General features: G+C 42.8%; 2 protein-coding genes across 2 annotated transcripts in view; both read left to right on the forward strand.

The window, feature by feature from the left end:
* The first annotated feature begins 416 nt into the window (after window positions 1-416).
* LOC110523359 (apolipoprotein A-IV) lies at window positions 417-2,025 on the forward strand. The gene is made up of 4 exons (XM_021601985.2): window positions 417-517; window positions 601-656; window positions 826-976; window positions 1,101-2,025. The coding sequence occupies exons 2-4, from the start codon at window positions 617-619 to the stop codon at window positions 1,675-1,677; spliced, it is 768 nt and encodes a 255-aa protein (XP_021457660.1). The 5' UTR covers window positions 417-517; window positions 601-616; the 3' UTR covers window positions 1,678-2,025.
* A 21,267-nt stretch (window positions 2,026-23,292) lies between these two features.
* The window catches only part of tmem174 (transmembrane protein 174), a 29,672-nt gene continuing 27,272 nt past the window's right edge, over window positions 23,293-25,692 (forward strand). Inside the window, exons 1-2 of the mRNA XM_036976541.1 lie at window positions 23,293-23,309; window positions 23,585-23,955. Coding sequence (XP_036832436.1) covers window positions 23,293-23,309; window positions 23,585-23,955 — 388 coding nt within the window. The remainder of the gene's footprint in view (window positions 23,310-23,584; window positions 23,956-25,692) is intronic.

A 25,692-nucleotide genomic window follows, 5' to 3' on the forward strand; every position in this document is an offset into this window, starting at 1 on the left:
TACGTACTTGAAATACAAATAAGTGAATAATAATCAGCTTTCCCCAATCATCAACTAATTCTTGAGCCATTTGATCACTCTAGATGAAGTAAGTCTATGCAGAATAACATTATCATTACATGACATCTCTATGATGGCCCATACTGGCCTTTTCTGATGGCTACTTCATTGAGGATAAATGTACGTTCTATGACTGTGATATGTTTATCCCACCTCTTAAGATGAATGCACTAACTAACTGTAAGTCACTCTGAGTAAAGGAATCTGCTAAATGACTTAAATGTAAATGTAAAATATATGGTGTCAGCATGATCACTTGGTCCCCATAACGTGTCCCCAGAGTACTGAGGTTATGATGTGGCAGTAGGAGTGACAGGAGGACATACAACAGGGCACTCAGTCCTGGACTTTGTTCTTCACTCCAACTCACAGCCCCCTATATATACTCCCAGCCCTGACACCTGCAGTACACACACACTACCAGACACAAGGACAAGACACAAGCTATCTTAAACAGGTAAGTCACTAGCTGACTCTAGTCACATAGGCTACAGTATATCATGAATGATAAACTGACTTAAATATTTTCTCCATGAACAGCCTATATAGCCTGGTCATGAAGGTCCTCGTGGTGCTTGCGCTTGCTGTTTTCACTGGTGAGTGGAGAAGAAGTTTTTCAATACATAGTCTTTTATTTTTACAGGACTAAAGTAGAAAATGAATCATGTTACATACACTCTAGTGTTATATTAATGACAGGTGCAAACGTTTCATCTCAAACACCGTCTAGACTGTAAATAAAATGATCCACGGTCTCTCCTACAGGCTGCGATGCCAATGTTCTGTGGCAGGACCAGTCTAAGCAACAGCTGGACATTGTGAAAGACGCATTCTGGGACTATGTTGCCAAGGCAACACTCACGGCTGACGATGCCCTGCAGAAGATCAGACAGTCAGAGGTGGCACACGAAGTCAAGTAAGTCTCAATATGTAGAAAATAACACAATATAATAGAGTTTGAAACCTACTCAACCAACTACCTGTTTGTTCACCTGAATGACTTGGCTTCTGTATTGACCTTTCTCTCGCTGTTTCCATAGCACCATGATCACAGAGAGTGCTGATGCTGTGAGCCAGTACACTGTGGCCATGCGTGGTCAGGTGACTCCTCTGACTCAGGACCTGCTGGCCAAGCTTTCCCAGGAGGCTGAGCAGCTGAAGGCTCGTCTGGAGAAAGACCTGAGCGCCTTGACAGCCAAGCTGCAGCCCTACTCTGACGAGCTGAACGCGGACCTCCAGAGGCAGCTTGAGGAGATGAAGAGGGACGTGACCACCTACGCAGAGGCCCTGGACTCCGACGCGCTGAAGGCCTCTCTGCTCCAGAAGAGTGAGGAGCTGAAGGGAAGCCTGGAGAAGAGTGTGCAGCAGCTGCAGGCCCAGCTGGGCCCCTACACTGAGGAGCTGAAGCAGAAAATGGACCAGAACCTGGAGGAGTTCCAGAGGAGCATGATTCCTCTGACCCAAAGCTTCCAGACCCAGCTGACCCAGAGAACCCAGGAGGTCCAGCAGAACCTGGCCCCCTATGGAGAGAAGCTGACGAAGCTGGACCCATTAGCCCAGGACCTGAAGGCCCAACTGGCTGTTCTCTGGGACTCCTTCACCAAGAAGATCCAGTAATCGGACTGATTATACTTGGTCTCCTAGTCATTTTCCATCAAAGTCCAAAAGGGGCAATATGTAAATGTACTGGTACATACCACTACTGGGTTGTTTCACTGTATCAGTTATGGGACTCTCCATCTCCTGACCAATATCGACATGTGACTCAGGACTGTATTACAGTATTAACGAAGATGTTAGAAAATAAATGTAGGATTCTATCAACAATAGATTATTCACATCTGGTGTTGTTCTCTTGAGAAAGGTCTCAATTTCTCCAAGCAAACTTTCTCATATCTCAGCATATTTATTTATTTATTGTCGGTATTATGTGTGATTTCAATAAATGAAACTCAAGAATCTGAATGTTTTTCATTTCATCAATTGAAACAATTAATTCAGTCAATGTAGGCTACTGTCAACTATGAGTAGAGAATTGAAGCAATAAGACACAAAAGCAATTCTCTCCATGTTTTGTAAGAAATGGCATGTATCATTTTGCCAATATAAAGTGCATTCGGAAAGTCTTCAGACCCCTTGACGTTTTCCACATGTTTGTTACGTTACAGCCTCTAAAATAGATTTTTAAACATTTAAACTACGCAATCTACACACAATACCCCATCATGACAAAGTGAAAACAGGTTTTTAGATATTTTTGCTAATTTATTCAAAGTAAAAAATAGAAATACTCTATTCAGACCCTTTGCTATGAGACTCGAAATTGATCTCAGTTGCATCCTGTTTCCATTGATTATCCTTGAGATGTTTCCTCTTGATTTGAGTACACCTTTGGTAAATTAAATTGATTGGAATTCAACATGATTTGGAAAGGCCCCACAGTTGACAGTGCATGTCAGAGCAAAAACCAAGCCATGAGGTTGAAGGAATTGTCTGTAGTGCTTCGAGACAGGATTGTGTCGAGGCACAGATCTGGGGAAGGGTACCAAAAAATGTCTGCAGCATTGCAAATCCCCAAGAAAAATCCCAAATCCCCTCCATCATTCTTAAATGGAATAAGTTTGGAACCACCAAGACTCTTCCTAGAGCTGGCTGCCCAGCCAAACTGAGCAATTGGGGTAGAATGGCCTTGGTCAGGGAGGTGGCCAAGAACCCCATGGTGAATCTGAAAGAGCTCTAGAGTTCCTCTGTGGAAATGGGAGAAACTTCTAGAAGGACAACCATCTCTGCAGCACTCCACCAATCAGGCCTTTATGGTAGTGGCCAGACGGAAGCCACTCCTCAGTAAACAGCCCGCTTGGAGTTTGCCAAAAGGTACCTAAAGACTCTGACTTGATGAAATCAAGATAGAACTCTTTGGCCTGAATGCCAAGTGTCACGTCTGGAGGAAACCTGTGACCATCCCTACAGTGAAGCATAGTGGTGGCAGCATCATGCTGTGTGGATGTTTGTCAGCGTCAGGGACTGGGAGACTAGTCAGGATCGAGGCAAAGATGAACGGAGCAAAATACAGAGAGATTCTTGATGAAGTCCTGCTCCAGAGCACTCAGGACCTCAGACTGGGGCGGAGGTTCACCTTCCAACAGGACAATGACCCTAAGCACACAGCCAAGACAATACAGGACTGGCTTCTTTGACACTTCTCTGACACTTGTCTGTTTTCTCAATGCCATTCAAATCCGTTTTGAAAAATGGTGCACGTTTAAGTTTGTTCCACCTGTGCGAGTCTGACCACAAGTCAGAGACCACTATGATGACACACCAAATGTGTTTGATGAATAGTTTTTGTAGGCTACAGTCCAAGCTATGTCTCAAGATGATCCATCTTGAATAAACGCTTGGAGGTGAGGAGGACAGCAGTGGTGTCGTCTACGGCGATATGGATATCACTTATTATTGATCTACATAGCGCATTGATGTGAATCACACTGCTGCTCTCTCATTTAGCTATCTGCACCTTACGGATTGTGGTTGTTGTGGATGGCTGTTCACACATCTAAATGTGTATTTGAACCCAATAATGGTTGAATTCAAGAAGTTTAAGTTGCCTATCAATCATTGTTTTTCAAACCAGTGGACAGCCAGTGAATTATGTGCTCTTGCAACAGCTGCATAGTGCGGATCCCAGCCTATGGAATAAAAGTGGGGCTTTTATTGCTCAATCTAATTCATGCTGATACATTTTTTTTTATCCATAGGCCTAATGGAGACATGCTCAAACTCCTACACTTTTGATAGACTTAAAGGGGCAATCTGTAGTTGCTACATAGATTTTTGGATTTATAAATTATAAGTATTAATGTAAGGATAACATTTAATCGTACTCTTATATTTAGTAGGAAGCGTTGGGTTAGAAGAAGCCTACATAACCAACCCATAAAGTTAAATTCAACATCCATATATGGCCAGCTATGTAAACTTTAACATTGATTTATTCTGCAATAGTTAGTTCAATTGGTAACATACATTTTTGTCTTCTTCTAATGCCTCTTAAGGGGAAAGTAATCTTAAAAAGTAACTGAATGTAATCAGATTACGTTACTGACTTTGGGTAATCCAAAGGTTACGTTACTGATTACAATTTTGGACAGTTAACTGTAACGGATTACATTAGCATAAGTATATAAATAACTTTTTTTCTTTGTCATTATGGGCTATTGTGTGTAGATTGATGAGGGGGAAAAAACAATTAAATCCATTTTAGAATAAGGCTGTAACGTAACAAAGTGGAAAAAGTCAAGGGGTCTGAATACTTTCCAAAGGCACTGTATACAGTTGAAGCCGGAAGTTTACATACACCTCAGCCAAATACATTTAAACTCAGTTTTTCACAATACCTGACATTTAATCAGAGTAAAAATATCCTGTTTTAGGTCAATTAGGATCACCACTTTATTTTAAGAATGTGAAATGTCAGAATAATAGTAGAGAGAATGATTTATTTCAGCATTTATTTATTTCATCACATTCCCAGTGGGTCAGAAGTTTACATACACTCAATTAGTATTTGGTAGCATTGCCTTTAAATTGTTTAATTTGGGTCAAACATTTCGGGTAGCCTTCAACAAGCTTCCCACAATAAGCTGAGTGAATTTTGGCCCATTCCTCCTGACAGAGCTGGTGTAACTGAGTCAGGTTTGTAGGCCTCCTTGCTCACACACGCTTTTTCAGTTCTGCACACAAATTTTCTTTAGGATTGAGGTCAGGGCTTTGTGATGGCCACTCCAATACCTTGACTTTGTGTTCCTTAAGCCATTTTGCTACAACTTTGGAAGTATGCTTGGGGTCATTGTTAATTTGGAAGACCCATTTGCGACCAAGCTTTAACTTCCTGACTGATGTCTTGAGATGTTGCTTCAATATATCCACATAATTTAATTTTCTCATGATGCCATCTATTTTGTGAAGTGCACCAGTCCCACCTGCAGCAAAGCACCCCCACAACATGAAGCTGCCACTCCCGTGCTTCACAGTTGGGATGGTGTACTTTGGCTTGCAAGCCTACCCCTTTTTCCTAAAAAAATGACGATGGACATTTCTCCAAAAAGTACGATGTTTGTCCCCATGTGTAGTTAAAACCGTAGTCTGGCTTTTTAATGGCGGTTTTGGAGCAGTGGCTTCTTCCTTGCTGAGAGGCCTTTCAGGTTATGTCGATATAGGACTCGTTTTACTGTTTTAAATGATGTAAACGCTTTAGAAGCTTCCGATAGGCTAATTGACATAATTTTAGTCAATTGGAGGTGTACCTGTGGATGTATTTCAAGGCCTGTTTCCTCCAGCATCTTCACAAGGTCCTTTGCTGTTGTTCTGGGTTTGATTTGCACTTTTCTCACCAAATGATGTTCATCCTGAGTGGTATGAAGGCCCGCGTGGTCTCATGGTGTTTATACTTGCGTACTATTGTTTGCACAGATGAACGTGGTACCTTCAGGCATTTGGAAATTGTCCCCAAGGATGAAGGATGAACCAGACTTGTTGAAGTCCACACTTTTTTTTCTGAGGTCTTGGCTGATTTCTTTTGATTTTCCCATGATGTCAAGCAAAGTGGCACTGAGTTTGAACGTAGGCCTTGAAATACATCCACAGGTACACCTCCAATTGACTCAAATTATGTCAATTAGCCTATCGGAAGCTTCTAAAGCGTTTACATCATTTTCTGGTATTTTCCAAGCTGTTTAAAGACACAGTCAACTTAGTGTATGTAAACTTCTGATCCACTGGAATTGTGATACAGTAAGTGAAAGTGAAATAATATGTCTGTAAACAATTGTTGGAAAAATGACTTGTGTCATTCACAAAGTAGATGTCCTAACCGACTTGCCAGAACTTTAGTTTGTTAACAAGACATTTGTAGAGTGGTTGAAAAACTAGTTTTAATGACTCCATCGAAATACAGTGCATTCGGAAAGTATTCAGACCTCTTCCCCTTTTCCACATATTGCTACGTTACGGCCTTATTCTAAAATGGATTAAAATATTTTGTTTTTGAGATTCTTCAAAGTAGCCACCCTTTGCCTTGATGACATCTTTGCACACTCTTGGCATTCTCTCAACCAGCTTCATGAGGAATGCATTTCAAATAACAGATGTGCCTTGCTAAAAGTTCATTTGTTGGATATCTTTCTTTCTTCATGTGTTTGAGCCAATCAGTTGTGTTGTGACAAGGTAGAGGTGGTATACAGAAGATAGCCCTATTTGGTAAAAGACCAAGTCCATATTATGACAAGAACAGCTCAAATAAGCAAAGAGAATCGACAGTCCATCATTACTTGAAGACATGAAGGTCAGTCAATCCGGAAATTGCAGCCATCATGCTTTATGATGGAACTGGCTCTCCTGAGGACCGCCACAAGAAATTAAGACCCAAAATTACCTCTGGGGCAGAGGATAAGTTCATTAGGGGCTCCCGAGGGGCACAGCGGTCTAAGCCACTCCATCTCAGTGCTAGAGGCATCACTACAGACCCTGGTTCGATTCTAGGCTGTATCACAACCGGCACTGATTGGGAGTCCCATAGGGCGGCACACAATTGGCCCAGCGTCGTCTGGGTTAGGGTTTGGCTGAGGTAGGCCGTCATTGTAAATAAGAATTTGTTCATAACTGACTTGCTTAGTTAAATAAAGGTTAACAAACAAAAAAAATGGGTTATCAACCTCAGAAATTGCAGGCCAAATAAATGCTTCACAGAGTTCAAGTAACAGACACATCTCAACATCAACTGTTCAGAGGAGACTGTGTGAATCAGGCCTTCATGGTCAAATTTCTGCAAAGAAAGCACCACCAAAGGACACCAATAATAAGAAGAGACTTGCTTGGCCCAAGAAACACGAGCAGTGGATTGGTGGCAATCTTTCCTTTGGTCTGATGAGTTCAAATTTCAGATTTTTGCTTCCAACCGCAGTGTCTTTGAGACGCAGAGTAGTTGAATGGATGTTCTCCACATGTGTGGTTCCCACTGTGAAGCATGGAAGAAGAGGTGTGATGGTGATGGCTTTGCTGGTGACACTGTCTGTGATTTAGAATTCAAGGCACACTTAACCAGCATGGCTACCACAGCATTCTGCAGCAATACGCCATTGCATCTGGTTTGCTCTTTGTGGGATTATCATTTGTTTTTCAACAGGACAATGACCCAAAACACACTTCCAGGTTGTGTAAGGGCTATTTGACCAAGAAGAGTGATGGAGTGCTGCATCAGATGACCTGTCCTCCACAATCACCCGACCTCCACCCAATTGATATGGTTTGGGATGAGTTGGACCGCAGAGTGAAGGAAAAGCAGCCAACAAGTGCTCAGCATATGTGGGAACTCCTTCAAGACAGTTGGAAAAGCATTCCTCATGAAGCTGGTTGAGAGAATGCCAAGAGTGTGCAAAGCTATCATCAAGGCAAAGGGAGGCTATTTTGAAGAATCTCAAATATAAAATATATTTCGATTTGTTTAACAATTTTTTGGTTACTACATGATGTGTAATTTCATAGTTTTGATGTCTTCACTATTATCCTACAAGGAAGAAAATAGTAACAATTAAGAAAAACCCTTGAATGAGTAGGTGTGTCCAAACCTTTGACTGGGACTATATGCAAATGTGATATCTCTGTTTTGTAATTGATTATTTTTTCTTCTTTTTTTTCTCCAAAAACCGGTTTTTACTTTGACATTGTGCGCTATTGTGTGTAGATTGATGAGGGGGAAAAACAATTTTATCCTTTTTTGAGCAAGGCTGTAACGTAACAAAATGTGGAAATAGTCAAGGGGTCTGAATACTTTCCGAATGCACTGTATATATCCACTGTCCAATCTCATCACCACATTGTCCTCAAACTCTGACCCATCATGTTTATTTGATTTATTATTTTAGTCCTAAAGATAACATTTTTATTTACATATCTTTGTTTCACCTTTCTATAATTCTATAATTTAAGAACATATTATTTAGGAAATTTTTAGGAAATTCCAAAAAAGTAACTGAATGTAATCAGATTACGTTACTGACTTTGGGTAATCCAAAGGTTACGTTACTGATTACAATTTTGGACAGTTAACTGTAACGGATTACATTAGCATAAGTATATAAATAACTTTTTTTCTTTGTCATTATGGGCTATTGTGTGTAGATTGATGAGGGGGAAAAAACAATTAAATCCATTTTAGAATAAGGCTGTAACGTAACAAAGTGGAAAAAGTCAAGGGGTCTGAATACTTTCCAAAGGCACTGTATACAGTTGAAGCCGGAAGTTTACATACACCTCAGCCAAATACATTTAAACTCAGTTTTTCACAATACCTGACATTTAATCAGAGTAAAAATATCCTGTTTTAGGTCAATTAGGATCACCACTTTATTTTAAGAATGTGAAATGTCAGAATAATAGTAGAGAGAATGATTTATTTCAGCATTTATTTATTTCATCACATTCCCAGTGGGTCAGAAGTTTACATACACTCAATTAGTATTTGGTAGCATTGCCTTTAAATTGTTTAATTTGGGTCAAACATTTCGGGTAGCCTTCAACAAGCTTCCCACAATAAGCTGAGTGAATTTTGGCCCATTCCTCCTGACAGAGCTGGTGTAACTGAGTCAGGTTTGTAGGCCTCCTTGCTCACACACGCTTTTTCAGTTCTGCACACAAATTTTCTTTAGGATTGAGGTCAGGGCTTTGTGATGGCCACTCCAATACCTTGACTTTGTGTTCCTTAAGCCATTTTGCTACAACTTTGGAAGTATGCTTGGGGTCATTGTTAATTTGGAAGACCCATTTGCGACCAAGCTTTAACTTCCTGACTGATGTCTTGAGATGTTGCTTCAATATATCCACATAATTTAATTTTCTCATGATGCCATCTATTTTGTGAAGTGCACCAGTCCCACCTGCAGCAAAGCACCCCCACAACATGAAGCTGCCACTCCCGTGCTTCACAGTTGGGATGGTGTACTTTGGCTTGCAAGCCTACCCCTTTTTCCTAAAAAAATGACGATGGACATTTCTCCAAAAAGTACGATGTTTGTCCCCATGTGTAGTTAAAACCGTAGTCTGGCTTTTTAATGGCGGTTTTGGAGCAGTGGCTTCTTCCTTGCTGAGAGGCCTTTCAGGTTATGTCGATATAGGACTCGTTTTACTGTTTTAAATGATGTAAACGCTTTAGAAGCTTCCGATAGGCTAATTGACATAATTTTAGTCAATTGGAGGTGTACCTGTGGATGTATTTCAAGGCCTGTTTCCTCCAGCATCTTCACAAGGTCCTTTGCTGTTGTTCTGGGTTTGATTTGCACTTTTCTCACCAAATGATGTTCATCCTGAGTGGTATGAAGGCCCGCGTGGTCTCATGGTGTTTATACTTGCGTACTATTGTTTGCACAGATGAACGTGGTACCTTCAGGCATTTGGAAATTGTCCCCAAGGATGAAGGATGAACCAGACTTGTTGAAGTCCACACTTTTTTTTCTGAGGTCTTGGCTGATTTCTTTTGATTTTCCCATGATGTCAAGCAAAGTGGCACTGAGTTTGAACGTAGGCCTTGAAATACATCCACAGGTACACCTCCAATTGACTCAAATTATGTCAATTAGCCTATCGGAAGCTTCTAAAGCGTTTACATCATTTTCTGGTATTTTCCAAGCTGTTTAAAGACACAGTCAACTTAGTGTATGTAAACTTCTGATCCACTGGAATTGTGATACAGTAAGTGAAAGTGAAATAATATGTCTGTAAACAATTGTTGGAAAAATGACTTGTGTCATTCACAAAGTAGATGTCCTAACCGACTTGCCAGAACTTTAGTTTGTTAACAAGACATTTGTAGAGTGGTTGAAAAACTAGTTTTAATGACTCCATCGAAATACAGTGCATTCGGAAAGTATTCAGACCTCTTCCCCTTTTCCACATATTGCTACGTTACGGCCTTATTCTAAAATGGATTAAAATATTTTGTTTTTGAGATTCTTCAAAGTAGCCACCCTTTGCCTTGATGACATCTTTGCACACTCTTGGCATTCTCTCAACCAGCTTCATGAGGAATGCATTTCAAATAACAGATGTGCCTTGCTAAAAGTTCATTTGTTGGATATCTTTCTTTCTTCATGTGTTTGAGCCAATCAGTTGTGTTGTGACAAGGTAGAGGTGGTATACAGAAGATAGCCCTATTTGGTAAAAGACCAAGTCCATATTATGACAAGAACAGCTCAAATAAGCAAAGAGAATCGACAGTCCATCATTACTTGAAGACATGAAGGTCAGTCAATCCGGAAATTGCAGCCATCATGCTTTATGATGGAACTGGCTCTCCTGAGGACCGCCACAAGAAATTAAGACCCAAAATTACCTCTGGGGCAGAGGATAAGTTCATTAGGGGCTCCCGAGGGGCACAGCGGTCTAAGCCACTCCATCTCAGTGCTAGAGGCATCACTACAGACCCTGGTTCGATTCTAGGCTGTATCACAACCGGCACTGATTGGGAGTCCCATAGGGCGGCACACAATTGGCCCAGCGTCGTCTGGGTTAGGGTTTGGCTGAGGTAGGCCGTCATTGTAAATAAGAATTTGTTCATAACTGACTTGCTTAGTTAAATAAAGGTTAACAAACAAAAAAAATGGGTTATCAACCTCAGAAATTGCAGGCCAAATAAATGCTTCACAGAGTTCAAGTAACAGACACATCTCAACATCAACTGTTCAGAGGAGACTGTGTGAATCAGGCCTTCATGGTCAAATTTCTGCAAAGAAAGCACCACCAAAGGACACCAATAATAAGAAGAGACTTGCTTGGCCCAAGAAACACGAGCAGTGGATTGGTGGCAATCTTTCCTTTGGTCTGATGAGTTCAAATTTCAGATTTTTGCTTCCAACCGCAGTGTCTTTGAGACGCAGAGTAGTTGAATGGATGTTCTCCACATGTGTGGTTCCCACTGTGAAGCATGGAAGAAGAGGTGTGATGGTGATGGCTTTGCTGGTGACACTGTCTGTGATTTAGAATTCAAGGCACACTTAACCAGCATGGCTACCACAGCATTCTGCAGCAATACGCCATTGCATCTGGTTTGCTCTTTGTGGGATTATCATTTGTTTTTCAACAGGACAATGACCCAAAACACACTTCCAGGTTGTGTAAGGGCTATTTGACCAAGAAGAGTGATGGAGTGCTGCATCAGATGACCTGTCCTCCACAATCACCCGACCTCCACCCAATTGATATGGTTTGGGATGAGTTGGACCGCAGAGTGAAGGAAAAGCAGCCAACAAGTGCTCAGCATATGTGGGAACTCCTTCAAGACAGTTGGAAAAGCATTCCTCATGAAGCTGGTTGAGAGAATGCCAAGAGTGTGCAAAGCTATCATCAAGGCAAAGGGAGGCTATTTTGAAGAATCTCAAATATAAAATATATTTCGATTTGTGTAACAATTTTTTGGTTACTACATGATGTGTAATTTCATAGTTTTGATGTCTTCACTATTATCCTACAAGGAAGAAAATAGTAACAATTAAGAAAAACCCTTGAATGAGTAGGTGTGTCCAAACCTTTGACTGGGACTATATGCAAATGTGATATCTCTGTTTTGTAATTGATTATTTTTTCTTCTTTTTTTTCTCCAAAAACCGGTTTTTACTTTGACATTGTGCGCTATTGTGTGTAGATTGATGAGGGGGAAAAACAATTTAATCCTTTTTTGAGCAAGGCTGTAACGTAACAAAATGTGGAAATAGTCAAGGGGTCTGAATACTTTCCGAATGCACTGTATATATCCACTGTCCAATCTCATCACCACATTGTCCTCAAACTCTGACCCATCATGTTTATTTGATTTATTATTTTAGTCCTAAAGATAACATTTTTATTTACATATCTTTGTTTCACCTTTCTATAATTCTATAATTTAAGAACATATTATTTAGGAAATGTGATACTTTGAAAACCAACAACAACAATTAACTTCTGTGTTTCTGGTGTAGATTGAGAGGGTCTGGGCCTCAGATGGAGCAGTTGGCCTTTGCTGGCTGCCGTCTCTCTCACACACACACACATAGGCACACACACACATACACACACACACACACATACACACACACACACAGACAAAGTCATGTTTGTCCGGAGGCCCTGAGGAGCCATAGACATGCTTTATTTTACAAGCCATGGGACGAGAGCCACATCAGTAACATTTATGGGCAGTTTGTAATTGATGTGCTTTTTTGATCTCTCAGTCGAACACGAGGAAAACCATCTGAACAAACAGGGATGGTGTAAGTTTATTACATTAATATGGATTCCTCTCCTCCTTCGCTCAGCTCTAAAGCCCAGAAGACCTCAACTCAGAGCCTGAAGCAGTCAGCTTTACATCCAGGGGAATGATCTTGCATCATATTTTCCTTTGGAAGAGTAGCACAAGCCTTATGTACATCTCAAATGGCATCCTATTCCCCATGTAGTGCACTACTTTAGACCAGAGCCTAAAAGTTTCTGGTCAAAGGTAGTGCACTATAATAGGGAATAGGATGCCATTTGAGACACATAGTCTGAACTATTCATCCCCCTTCATGATAATAGGAACATATGAACAGGTTTCAGGACCTTTCTTTCCAATGAGACATAGAACATTTATCTCTCTAGCTACTATTCAGTGGCAATTTCAATTTCACGATGCAGTCACTGACTCAAATACTTTGGCGCATGAAGAAAGAATTTCATAACCAGTTGTGTCTTCTCAATTGGTATTCTATTCTGCATTTGTGTATTCCACAATAGACACACACATATGTACGCACACACATACCCTCCCTTAATCTTTGGCTTCTGAGCTTTCATTGTGATGTCACAGTGTCATTTGTCACTTCCTCTGGTAATGACTGCATAATCAGATTTAATTAGAGGGTCTCCCCTCTGGCCCTGAGTGTGTGTGTGTGTGTGTGTGTGTGTGTGTGTGTGTGTGTGTGTGTGTGTGTGTGTGTGTGTGTGTGTGTGTGTGTGTGTGTGTGTGTGTGCGCGCGCGCATGCGTTCGTGTGTGTGTGTGCCGCTCAAACAAACCAGTAGACTGAAGGGTTCGTTCCCCCGGTCTTGCTTCGATTCTGTGCATGAAGGCTGGCCCAATCCATTTAGAGGCTGGAAGTGATACAATTGGCCATCTGCCAAGGGGAATTAATCTGGGCTCTCTGATTGGCTTGCTTTCGAAGCCGGCAGCTGTAGAGGCAGAAGCCTCTCTCTCCATCCAACAACCCCCCGAACAACCCCACTTCTGTTTGTATCTCTCGTTCTCTCCTCCACTCCTCTTCTCCTCTCCCCTTCCTCCTCTCCCCTTGTATTTTTAGGCTGGAAGAGATAATTCACCCAAACTACAAAATGACACATTGGTTTTCTTACCCTGTAAGCAGTCTGTACAAGATATGACTGCAATCCATGTTTTGGTTTAGCTTCCCTGGCTAGAAGTGGCTAGCACTGTTTCCAAATCTTATTTAAGTCACGAGACCCATGTTAGCATTTTGGTGAGCTTCACAATAGATTTGAGATACTTTTGGATGATAATATCCATCCCATGACTTGAATGGGATTCGTGCCACAAAGGCTAAAATGTTAGCCAGTGAATTTAATTTAATTACATGTTTTCTTTAACCTTTATTTAACTAGACAAGTTAGTTAAGAACAAATTCTTATTTACAATGACGGCCTACACCGGCCAAACCCTGCACTAACCCGGACAACGCTGGGCCAAAGCATGGAAACTAAACCAACGCATGGATTGCTGTCATACCTCGTCCATAGACTTCTTACAGGGTGAACTATCCCTTTAAGGGCTGTAGATAAGGTCGGGCTTGAGGTCAAACAGTGGATTGAGACAGTTATGTCTATTATTTCCTTCTTTCTTTTATTTGGGTGGGGGGTAGGGGGGTACTCTTCAAATCATATTAAACAAACCAGGACTTCTGCATTATGTAACAGATCTAATAACTGTCTTCAACATTGTCACCTATTGCCATCCTTGCTGTTAAGGGAAACACTGATGTGTTGAGATGTAGTGTGTTGAGATGTAGTGTGTTAAGGGAAACACTGGTGTGTTGAGATGTAGTGTGTTAGGGGAAACACCGGTGTGTTGAGATGTAGTGTGTTGAGATGCAGTGTGTTAGGGGAAACACCGGTGTGTTGAGATGTAGTGTGTTAGGGGAAACACCGGTGTGTTGAGATGTAGTGTGTTAGGGGAAACACCGGTGTGTTGAGATGTAGTGTGTTAGGGGAAACACCGGTGTGTTGAGATGTAGTGTGTTAGGGGAAACACTGGTGTGTTGAGATGTAGTGTGTTAGGGGAAACACCGGTGTGTTGAGATGTAGTGGGTTAGGGGAAACACTGGTGTGTTGAGATGTAGTGTGTTAGGGGAAACACTGGTGTGTTGAGATGTAGTGTGTTAGGGGAAACACTGGTGTGTTGAGATGCAGTGTGTTAGGGGAAACACTGGTGTGTTGAGATGCAGTGTGTTAGGGGAAACACTGGTGTGTTGAGATGTAGTGTGTTAGGGGAAACACTGGTGTGTTGAGATGTAGTGTGTTAGGGGAAACACCGGTGTGTTGAGATGTAGTGTGTTAGGGAAACACTGGTGTGTTGAGATGTAGTGTGTTAGGGGAAACACCGGTGTGTTGAGATGTAGTGTGTTGAGATGTAGTGTGTTAGGGGAAACACCGGTGTGTTGAGATGTAGTGTGTTAGGGGAAACACCGGTGTGTTGAGATGTAGTGTGTTGAGATGTAGTGTGTTAGGGGAAACACTGGTGTGTTGAGATGTAGTGTGTTGAGATGTAGTGTGTTAGGGGAAACACTGGTGTGTTGAGATGTAGTGTGTTAGGGGAAACACTGGTGTGTTGAGATGTAGTGTGTTGAGATGTAGTGTGTTAGGGGAAACACCGGTGTGTTGAGATGTAGTGTGTTAGGGGAAACACTGGTGTGTTGAGATGTAGTGTGTTGAGATGCAGTGTGTTAGGGGAAACACCGGTGTGTTGAGATGTAGTGTGTTAGGGGAAACACTGGTGTGTTGAGATGTAGTGTGTTAGGGGAAACACCGGTGTGTTGAGATGTAGTGTGTTAGGGGAAACACTGGTGTGTTGAGATGTAGTGTGTTGAGATGCAGTGTGTTAGGGGAAACACTGGTGTGTTGAGATGCAGTGTGTTAGGGGAAACACTGGTGTGTTGAGATGCAGTGTGTTAGGGGAAACACCGGTGGGTTGAGATGCAGTGTGTTAGGGGAAACACTGGTGTGTTGAGATGTAGTGCGTTAGGGGAAACACCGGTGTGTTGAGATGTAGTGTGTTAGGGGAAACACCGGTGTGTTGAGATGTAGTGTGTTAGGGGAAACACTGGTGTGTTGAGATGCAGTGTGTTAGGGGAAACACTGGTGTGTTGAGATGCAGTGTGTTAGGGGAAACACCGGTGTGTTGAGATGCAGTGTGTTAGGGGAAACACTGGTGTGTTGAGATGCAGTGTGTTAGGGGAAACACCGGTGTGTTGAGATGCAGTGTGTTGAGATGCAGTGTGTTAGGGGAAACACCGGTGTGTTGAGATGTAGTGTGTTGAGATGCAGTGTGTTAGGGGAAACACCGGTGTGTTGAGATGTAGTGTGTTAGGGGAAACACTGGTGTGTTGATATGTAGTGTGTTAGGGGAAACACTGGTGTGTTGAGATGTAGTGTGTTAGGGGAAACACTGGTGTGTTGAGATACAGTGTGTTAGGGGTAACACCGGTGTGTTGAGATGCAGTGTGTTAGGGGAAACACTGGTGTGTTGAGATGTAGTGTGTTGAGATGCAGTGTGTTAGGGGAAACACCGGTGTGTTGAGATGCAGTGTGTTAGGGGAAACACTGGTGTGTTGAGATGCAGTTTGTTAGGGGAAACACCGGTGTGTTGAGATGCATTGTGTTAGGGGAAACACTGGTGTGTTGAGATGCAGTGTGTTAGGGGAAACACCGGTGTGTTGAGATGTACTGTGTTAGGGGAAACACCGGTGTGTTGAGATGCAGTGTGTTGAGATGCAGTGTGTTAGGGGAAACACTGGTGTGTTGAGATGCAGTGTGATGAAATGCAGTGTGTTAGGGGAAACACTGGTGTGTTGAGATGCAGTGTGTTGAGATGCAGTGTGTTAGGGGAATCACCGGTGTGTTGAGATGTAGTGTGTTAGGGGAAACACTGGTGTGTTGAGATGTAGTGTGTTTGGGGAAACACCGGTGTGTTGAGATGTAGTGTGTTAGGGGAAACACTGGTGTGTTGAGATGTAGTGTGTTTGGGGAAACACCGGTGTGTTGAGATGTAGTGTGTTAGGGGAAACACTGGTGTGTTGAGATGTAGTGTGTTAGGGGAAACACTGGTGTGTTGAGATGCAGTGTGTTGTGATGCAGTGTGTTAGGGGAAACACTGGTGTGTTGAGATGCAGTGTGTTAGGGGAAACACTGGTGTGTTGAGATGCAGTGTGTTAGGGGAAACACTGGTGTGTTGAGATGCAGTGTGTTTGGGGAAACACTGGTGTGTTGAGATGTAGTGTGTTAGGGGAAACACTGGTGTGTTGAGATGTAGTGTGTTAGGGGAAACACTGGTGTGTTGAGATGCAGTGTGTTGTGATGCAGTGTGTTAGGGGAAACACTGGTGTGTTGAGATGCAGTGTGTTAGGGGAAACACTGGTGTGTTGAGATGCAGTGTGTTAGGGGAAACACTGGTGTGTTGAGATGCAGTGTGTTAGGAGAAACACTGGTGTGTTGAGATGCAGTGTGTTAGGGGAAACACTGGTGTATTGAGATGCAGTGTGTTAGGAGAAACACTGGTGTGTTGAGATGCAGTGTGTTAGGGGAAACACTGGTGTGTTGAGATGCAGTGTGTTAGGGGAAACACTGGTGTGTTGAGATGCAGTGTGTTGAGATGCAGTGTGTTAGGGGAAACACTGGTGTGATGAGATGCAGTGTGTTAGGGGAAACACTGGTGTGTTGAGATGCAGTGTGTTAGGGGAAACACTGGTGTGTTGAGATGCAGTGTGTTAGGGGAAACACTGGTGTGTTGAGATGCAGTGTGTTAGGAGAAACACTGGTGTGTTGAGATGCAGTGTGTTAGGGGAAACACTGGTGTGTTGAGATGTAGTGTGTTAGGGGAAACACCGGTGTGTTGAGATGTAGTGTGTTAGGGGAAACACTGGTGTGTTGAGATGCAGTGTGTTGTGATGCAGTGTGTTAGGGGAAACACTGGTGTGTTGAGATGCAGTGTGTTAGGGGAAACACTGGTGTGTTGAGATGCAGTGTGTTAGGGGAAACACCGGCGTGTTGAGATCTAGTGTGTTAGGGGAAACACTGGTGTGTTGAGATGTAGTGTGTTAGGGGACACACTGGTGTGTTGAGATGCAGTGTGATGAGATGCTGTGTGTTAGGGGAAACACTGGTGTGTTGAGATGCAGTGTGATGAGATGCAGTGTGTTAAGGGAAACACTGGTGTGTTGAGATGCAGTGAGCAGACCTGTAGAGTTCTGTGTTCAAGGACGGCGCTCCACTCTAAGGGAGTGAACGTTATTTATAATAAGAGTTACATGGAGAACATCAGGACTCTCTGAATTGAAAATATATTTTACCTAAGCCCTTGAAAAAAACATTACATGGCAACGCAGGGCTGCGGGCCAGAAGGTTGTGGGTTTGCAGACCAACGTGAGCAAGAGTAGGGGTGGAAAGATGTCCTTTATAGTAAAAGCATTGCATGAATCTATCATCGTATTCTATATTCTTATTTTATAAGCATTTCATGCAATTCTACATAATTGTACATATTAGCAGAATATTATTTTTACTGAAATTACAGGTTAGTCTTATCATATTTCTCCAATTCCAAATCATCGTGTTTTGTTTGCAACAAAACTGTCCCTGTTTGCAGGAATCTGAGCATGGTACTATGAAAAGTTAGGTACACCTTTCCACCCCAGACAGAGTAAGCCCACTGACACAGAAAAATGTACAGTATACTTTAACTGCTGGCTACTGTTCTTCCATGTCTTAATCTAATGAGAGAAGGTCACACGTGTTCACCCTTAAAGCTGTCTGGGTTAAACTTCTTCTACTGTACAGAAAGTGAGTAGCTTAATCAATTGATAATGACAGAATTAGATTACTTCCCAAGCAAAGTAAATGTTTTGTCTCCTCTGCTACAGAAAGTTGTAGCTCAACCTCTGAATGTCAAAGAAATTAAACAATGATATCCTATACGCATCAGAATCCCGCCTTTAATGGATATTTAACAGCTTGTTTCTAGCATAAAGCATTGCAGACCAAAGCACTGTTATAAATCACTTTATTGAATTGGATCTGTTTTATTTTAAGCTAGCAAGGGGTAGGCCTGTGCTTTTTGCCATTTTCTTTAATAAAAAGTAGGCCTATCACATACCCTTTTACACCCCCTCAATTTGAGTCTTGGTTTTAATGTAACAGTCCTTCACTGACATGGAGGTAGGCTATATAAAGAGTGCATGGTGGGTGGAGGAATTGTACAGCCATTGGTTAAGCAGCACATAGAACCGTTTTGGATGAGCAAGTGCAGAGCAGGCCGGGGCTCAGGGTTGGAATATCCATTGCAGTGTGTAATGTAGGCTAGTTAAATTTACACCATCCCAGCAGCTATCTTAGAAATATAACTTTGCTCTATGCTTCTCCGAGCATGCACTTCATAGCCTATAGGCTATGGATCATTTGATTGAGACCACACTAAATAGCTTATATTGCGCACCCAGCAGAGAATTAGAGATGAGGGGATGCATCGGCACACATCGATATGTAGCCTAATAATCAACTCATTCTAAAACTCTGAGAAATATAGAAATGTTCTCAATTACAAATGACATGACCCTCCCCTGGACTAGATAAACAAAATACTAACCCCTCCCCTTGACTGAAATTGGAACAACATGACCCTCGCCCATTTCCCGCCAGGTAGCCATTATGTAAATGTCAATCCATCCCTAAAGACAGGCTAAACTCTGTCCTCTCTAAAGGCAGGCTAAACTCTGTCCTCTCTAAAGGCAGGCTAAACTCTGTCCTCTCTAAAGGCAGGCTAAACTCCCCCTGATCAGCTCTAGAGAGAGAATGAGTGAGTGGACCTTCCATGCCTGGTTAACAGAGGCACGTCACAGATTATTTGTCATGAGTCTGTGTGCATGTGTGTGAGCGTGTGTGTACGTGCGTGTGTGCATATGTGTGTGTGTGTCGGGGGAAGGGGTGGTTTGACAGAGAAACAATCACATCTTAAGTCTCATAGTGCTTGTGGGTCTCCTCCCCATGGGTCAGGTCTAGGCTCTCTGCACTCCTTTGTACGCCCTAGCACCCTCTGACCTCACAGACAAACAGCACAGCAACGACTGACCTGTTCCTCTAGTCTAGCCCCTCCTTGTGTGCTTACAGGGGTCTGAAGGGAGACTTTAATGTAAAAATAAAACAAGGACTGACTCAGTCATTAGAATTGTGGGTTGGGAACATTCAAGGTATTATACTGTACATTGGGTATTATAGTAGGGAGGTGTTTAGTGGGTGCGGTTAATATAGGAAGTGGATGGTAAAAGCAGGGTGTGTTGGTGAATCAGAACAGTGCTCCATGGTCAGACACCACTCCCCCTCCGTCCATTTGTCAGTCTAGCCTAGCGTGCAGATACATACTGTGTGCTGCTGAACATGAGAAAGAAGGAGAGGGATATAGGAGAGGGGGGGGGGGGGGGGGGTATAGTGGAGATAGAGAGTTATAAACCTCCAGAATATTTGTCTCTATTTAATTACAGATTGTAATACTAGTCTAGTATGCCTTTACTCTATTATTTTTTTCACAGATGGTGCAGATTTAGGGAAAGTGGGAAGTGAAGCAAGAACACAGTGAATCGATTTGAACTCACTGGCTCCAGAGAGGAGAGGAAATGTTCTGATTATAAATATTTGGACTTTTTCTTAATTGAAAGAATGTGCAGAACTCCTATTCTGAGGGGTTCTTTTAAACACTCTGTGTTCATCTGGATTGTTTCTATAGTCATCAGCCCCTGCATTCATTAGTGTCTGCAGTTGTAAAAACCCAACCACATTCAATTTACTGCAGGGCAGAATACACACACACACACACACACACACACACACACACACACACACACACACACACACACACACACACACACACACACACACACACACACACACACACACACACACACACACACACACACACACACACACGCACACACACACACACAGACATGAATGATAACACACACAGAGAGGTGATCCACCGTCCTTGACTGTTGACAATGTTGAGTGGTTTAGAGTTGGTGTTTTCTCTATAAGGTCCTTTTGTTTTGTTGGGCCATAAGTCACGCCTGGCCTGTGTGAGTGATGATGAGGCTGCTCTTCGCGCTTCGATCAGTCGCCTGGCCAGTTACACACTGTCTGAGCCTAATGCGCTTTTACGATCCCCGGGGAGGGGAGCAGACTGCTCAGAAATTCAACTGAAAAACATGTTTGCATGTCAATGTGTTTGCATTGGGTATGAATAATCCAGGAGGATAGGTGTTTTTACCACGGTGCAGACACATGACTGACTGATCTGCAGATGCAGACGTACTGCTCTCTCTGCTGGAGCCTATGGAGAAAGAGACACTCTGGTTTAGTAGTCTGATCAAATCAAATCATTTGTAATTTTTTCACATGCGCCGAATACAACGGGTATAGACTTAACCATGAAATGCTTGCTTACAAGCCCTTCCCAGTGATGCAGAGTTAAAAATAATAATACAAATAAAAATAGTAGCACAAGGGATAAAATCCATATGAATGGAGCTATATATTCCAGTACCAGATCAATGTGCAGAAGTAGGAGGTGCTTGAGGTAGATACACTACATGACCAAAAGTATGTGGACACCTGCTTGTCGAAAATCTAATTCCACAATCATGGAGTTGGTCCCCTCTTTGCTATTATAACAGCCCTTCTAGGGAGGTTTTCCACTAGATGTTGGAAAATTTCTGCGGGGACAGGAAAGTGTCTTCCCCAAACTGTTGCCACAAAGCAAGAAGCACAGAATCGTCTAGAATGTCATTGTATGCTGTAGCATTAATATTTCCCTTCACTGGAACTAAAGGGCCCGAACCATGAAAAACAGCCCCAGACTATTATTCCTCCTCCACCAAACTACAGTTGGCGGATTGGGGCAGGTAGCATTCTCCTGGCATTCGCCAAACCCAGATCATCCGTCAGACTGCCAGATGGTGAAAGGGTTTCCACTGCTCCAGAGTCCAATGGCGGCGAGCTTTACATCACTTCAGCACTCGGCGGTCCCATTCGGTGAGCTTGTGTGGCTAACACTTCGTGGCTGAGCCATTGTTGTTCCTAGACGTTTCCACTTCACCATAACAGCACTTACAGTTGACCAGGGCAGCTCTAGCAGGGCTGAAATTTGACGAACTGACTTGTTAGACATCCTATGACGGTGCCACGTTGAAAGTCACTGAGCTTTTCAGTAAGGCCATTCTACTGCCAATGTTTGTCAATGGAGATTGCATGGCTGTGTGCTCGATTTTATACACCTGTCAGCAACGGGTGTTGCTTAAATAGCCGAATCCTCTCATTTGAATGGGTGTCCACATACTTGTGTATATATATTGTATGTACATTAAGGCAGGGTGAAGTGACCAGGCATCAGGATAGATAGAGTCAAATAAAGAAGAGAGTAGCAGCAGCAGCAGATGGTGAGTGTAAAAGTGTGTGTGTGTTTGTGTTTGTGTTGTGTCGGTATGCGCATGTTTGTGTATGTGTGTTTGTGTTGTCGGTATGCGCATGTTTGTGTATGTGTGTTTATGTTGTGTCGGTATGCGCATGTTTGTGTATGTGTGTTTGTGTTGTCGGTATGCGCATGTTTGTGTATGTGTGTTTATGTTGTGTCGGTATGCGCGTGTGTATGTGTGTTTGTGTTGTCGGTATGATGCAGTAGCAAGGCCTTGGTTATTTAGTAGGGCTTTGCTAGAGTATTACTTGGGTATGGGTTTGGTATCTTTTTCATCCCTAGATTTTTGTTAATGAAACAGTACATTCAATAAATAAACTTCCCTTTTTACAAACATGAAAATCACAATAAGTCATTTCCATTCATGTAACACAGTAGAGTGTTTTCTCTGTACTTTTCCGTCACACTTTTCACTGTGTGATTCCATTTCTCACAGTTCCAGAACAGAGCCGTCATCTTGCCTTGGTGAGCCGCCTCTCCTCTGGCACCTTGGGTTAAGTGGTTAGGAGGCTGTCTGTTAAGAGTTAGGAGCTGTAGGGCTGTAGCAGGCAGCCTGCGTGTTTAATGCTGGTTTTTACCCAGCTCTCAGCTCGTTACCCATTTCCCGGGGACACGTATTGCGTGATGCCTGTGTTTTTAAAGCCCCTCCACTTCACATGCTACACTGATTGTTCAACTATTGCAGTATGGGGCTGACAGTGATAAGTTATGTATAACAGTGCGGTTCCAGACACGACCGTGTGAAATTATACTTGACAAGGTGGATTGCGGCTCGCGTTCCATGGTCTGTGCGTGCAGGAGGATACCTCCCTTTCTACTTCTACTTCTTCTCCCTCCCTCTCCCCTTCTCTCTCTCTCTCCCTCACTCTCTCCTCTCCTTCCCTTTCTCCTTCTCTCCCTCCCTCCCTCTCTCCTTCTCCTACCTCCTTCTCTCCTTCTCTCCCTCTCCTCCTTCTTCTCCCTCCCTCTCTCTTTCTCTCCCTCCCTGTCTCCTTCTCTCCCTCCCTTTATCTTAAACCTTGAACACTCCTGTGTGGTCAAACGCAACACTCCTCTCTCGAAATCTCCGTGCCTTGTCGTTCTCTCTTGGGTATTGAGATGTGGCTAACAACCGACTCAAATATTCATTCCAAACCCGTCGATTGGGTTTGCTTTTATCTCTGTCAATGAAATATGAGTTGTAGTCCAATTAGAATGGTTGAACTAACACAGCAACTTCCATAACAAGCACAGCGGGAGCTATGTGAGGTCATGAACTTAAAGAAGCCAAGTTGTGATCGTGCTTTCTGAACCTCCATTATAGCCTACTGTGTCTGCAGGTTGTTATTATTGTTTGACCTTGTGTAATAACTCTTGATGGGTTAGGAGGACTTAATTAATCATTCAGATCACTGAAGCTGTCCAAATAGGCTGGCAGTATATTAAAATGTTGAGTCATGAATGGTCAGGAGATAACACTTCTGTCTGCTCTGTACTGTACAGGTCCAAACTCACATGGTTTTGAGGGGTTAAACTTGTGAACAGACACACAAACCAACAATAATGCGAGAAAACATACACTTGAGAAACAAAATCCAAGAGTGTATATTAACCAACAACCTGCCACAGAACCTGTGGTGGAGACATGGTGGTAACTGGCACTAACGTTACGACCACCTTTACGACCATCTCAGAATGTGGTACCTATCCCTCTCAGACCCATCCCTCCTCTGAGCCAGCCAGACAGCCACATGTCGGTCCGGGGCTACCCTAATGTTCTCGGGGATATTCCTGGGTCTGGTGGGCATGACTTTCACAGACATGGGCTGGCTCAAGTATAGTGTCAGCTGCAGCTTCAAGTGGACCCAGCTGCTCAGCCCCATTCTGCTCTCTGTAGGAGGCACCTTCATCCTAATCAGCATCTGTAAGTTCAGGATGCTCTCCTGCCGGGCATGTAAGCAGAGCGATTATGACAAAGACCTGTCTGAGTCGCTGAAGATCCCAGGGTCTGGCCAATCATTTGTGTTCAACGGGATCAATCAGCCAATCATGTTCCACGGAGCTACGGTGGGGCAGGATATCCCGGCGCCGTACGGATCAGTGACAGGAAGTGAATCTAGCCAATGGGTTACAGCCAATGGGGTTTCCAGAAACTTGCCACCTCAATACTGCAGAAAACACCCCAGACATAGCAGGTAGGCAGATATGAATGAAAGTACAGACCAGGGTAGGCCTGTTTCAAAGTGTATTTGTTTTCTTTTTCAACCTGGACTCAGGGGTAGACGTAACATAGTAAACTGAAATTCGGGACAGTCAAATTAATACGATAGGTTACGTTTGGTATGGCATGTATTCATTTGTGGATATCTAGCATCCATTTGGTATGATATGTTCCGAATAAAAATATGTATGATACGTTACGAAATACAATTCGTATGATATTTTATGAATTGCAATTTATAAAATATGTTATGAATTTGCAATATGTATGGTATATTTCGAATACCTGTTTTTGTGGCTAACGTCAGCTAAGTGGCTAACGCTAGCTAGGCTAGGTATTAAGGTTAGGCTTAAGGTTAGTGTTAGGTTAGGTTTTGGAGTTAGGTTAAAGGGTTAAGGTTATGTCTTTTCAATACTTTGAGTGCTTGATTGGGCCTGTCTAGAGTGCCACATGGGCAGGGTTTGTTGGCATGAATGGGACTATTCCACTGGTTCCATCGCACCAGGCAATCACAGTGTTTGGAATATTTGTCTGTGTGACTCTTTAACCTGCAAGACTGCACAAGGCACTTAGGTGGATGATAATGCATAGATAACAAGTTAATGTTTGTTGGGAGTCCTAGAGAACAGAACGATATGGAATAGTTCACAGCCTGTTGACAGTGGAATATACTGTGGAATAATGGTTTGGTTGTCAAGCTTGAACCAATTGACTCTCACCTGTTCTCTCCTTACTATACTGTCCTTTGAGGATAGGGTCCTATTGTATTGAACTACAGTCAATAGAGGAAGATCACATGGATCCCATTACTCTAAAGTGAGTGTGTTATATGCCATTATCTAGCTATACTGAACAAAAATAGAAACAACATTTAATGTTGGTCCCATGTTTCATGAGCTGAAATAAAAGATCCCAGAAATGTTCCATACACACAAAAAGCGTATTTCTCCTGAATTTTGCACACACATTTTCATCCATGTTAGTGAGCATTTCTCCATTGCCAAGTAAATCCATCCATCTGACAGGTGTGGCATATCAAGAAGCGGATTGAATAGCATGATCATTACGCAGGTGCATCTTTTGCTGAGGACAATAAAAGGGCACTCTAAAATGTGCGGTTTTGTCACACAACACAGATGTCCCAATTTAACTAGGCAAGTCAGTTAAGAACAAATTCTTATTTACAATGACGACCTACCCCAGTCAAACCTAGACGCCGCTGGGCCAATTCTGCACCGCCCAATGGGAGCCCAATGGGACTACCAATCACGGTTGGATGTGATACAGCCTGGATTTGAACCTGGGACTGTAGTGACACCTCTTGCACTGAGATGCAGTCCATTAGACCACTGCACCACTCTGGAATGGCCACTGCAGGAATATCCATCAGAACTGTTGCCAGAGAATTTAATGTTAATTTCTAAACTATAAGCCACCTCCAACATCCTTTTATAGACCTGCATACTCACCAGACATGTCACCCATTGAGCATGTTAGGGATGCTCTGGATCAGCGCCTATGACAGTGTGTTCCAGTTCCCACCAGTATCCAGCAACTTCACACAGCCATTGAAGAGGAGTGGGCCACAGGCCACATTCAACAGCCAGATAAACTCTATGTGAAGGA

The sequence above is a fragment of the Oncorhynchus mykiss genome, chromosome 5 (assembly GCF_013265735.2).
Source record: "Oncorhynchus mykiss isolate Arlee chromosome 5, USDA_OmykA_1.1, whole genome shotgun sequence".
Classification (NCBI taxonomy): domain Eukaryota; kingdom Metazoa; phylum Chordata; class Actinopteri; order Salmoniformes; family Salmonidae; genus Oncorhynchus; species Oncorhynchus mykiss.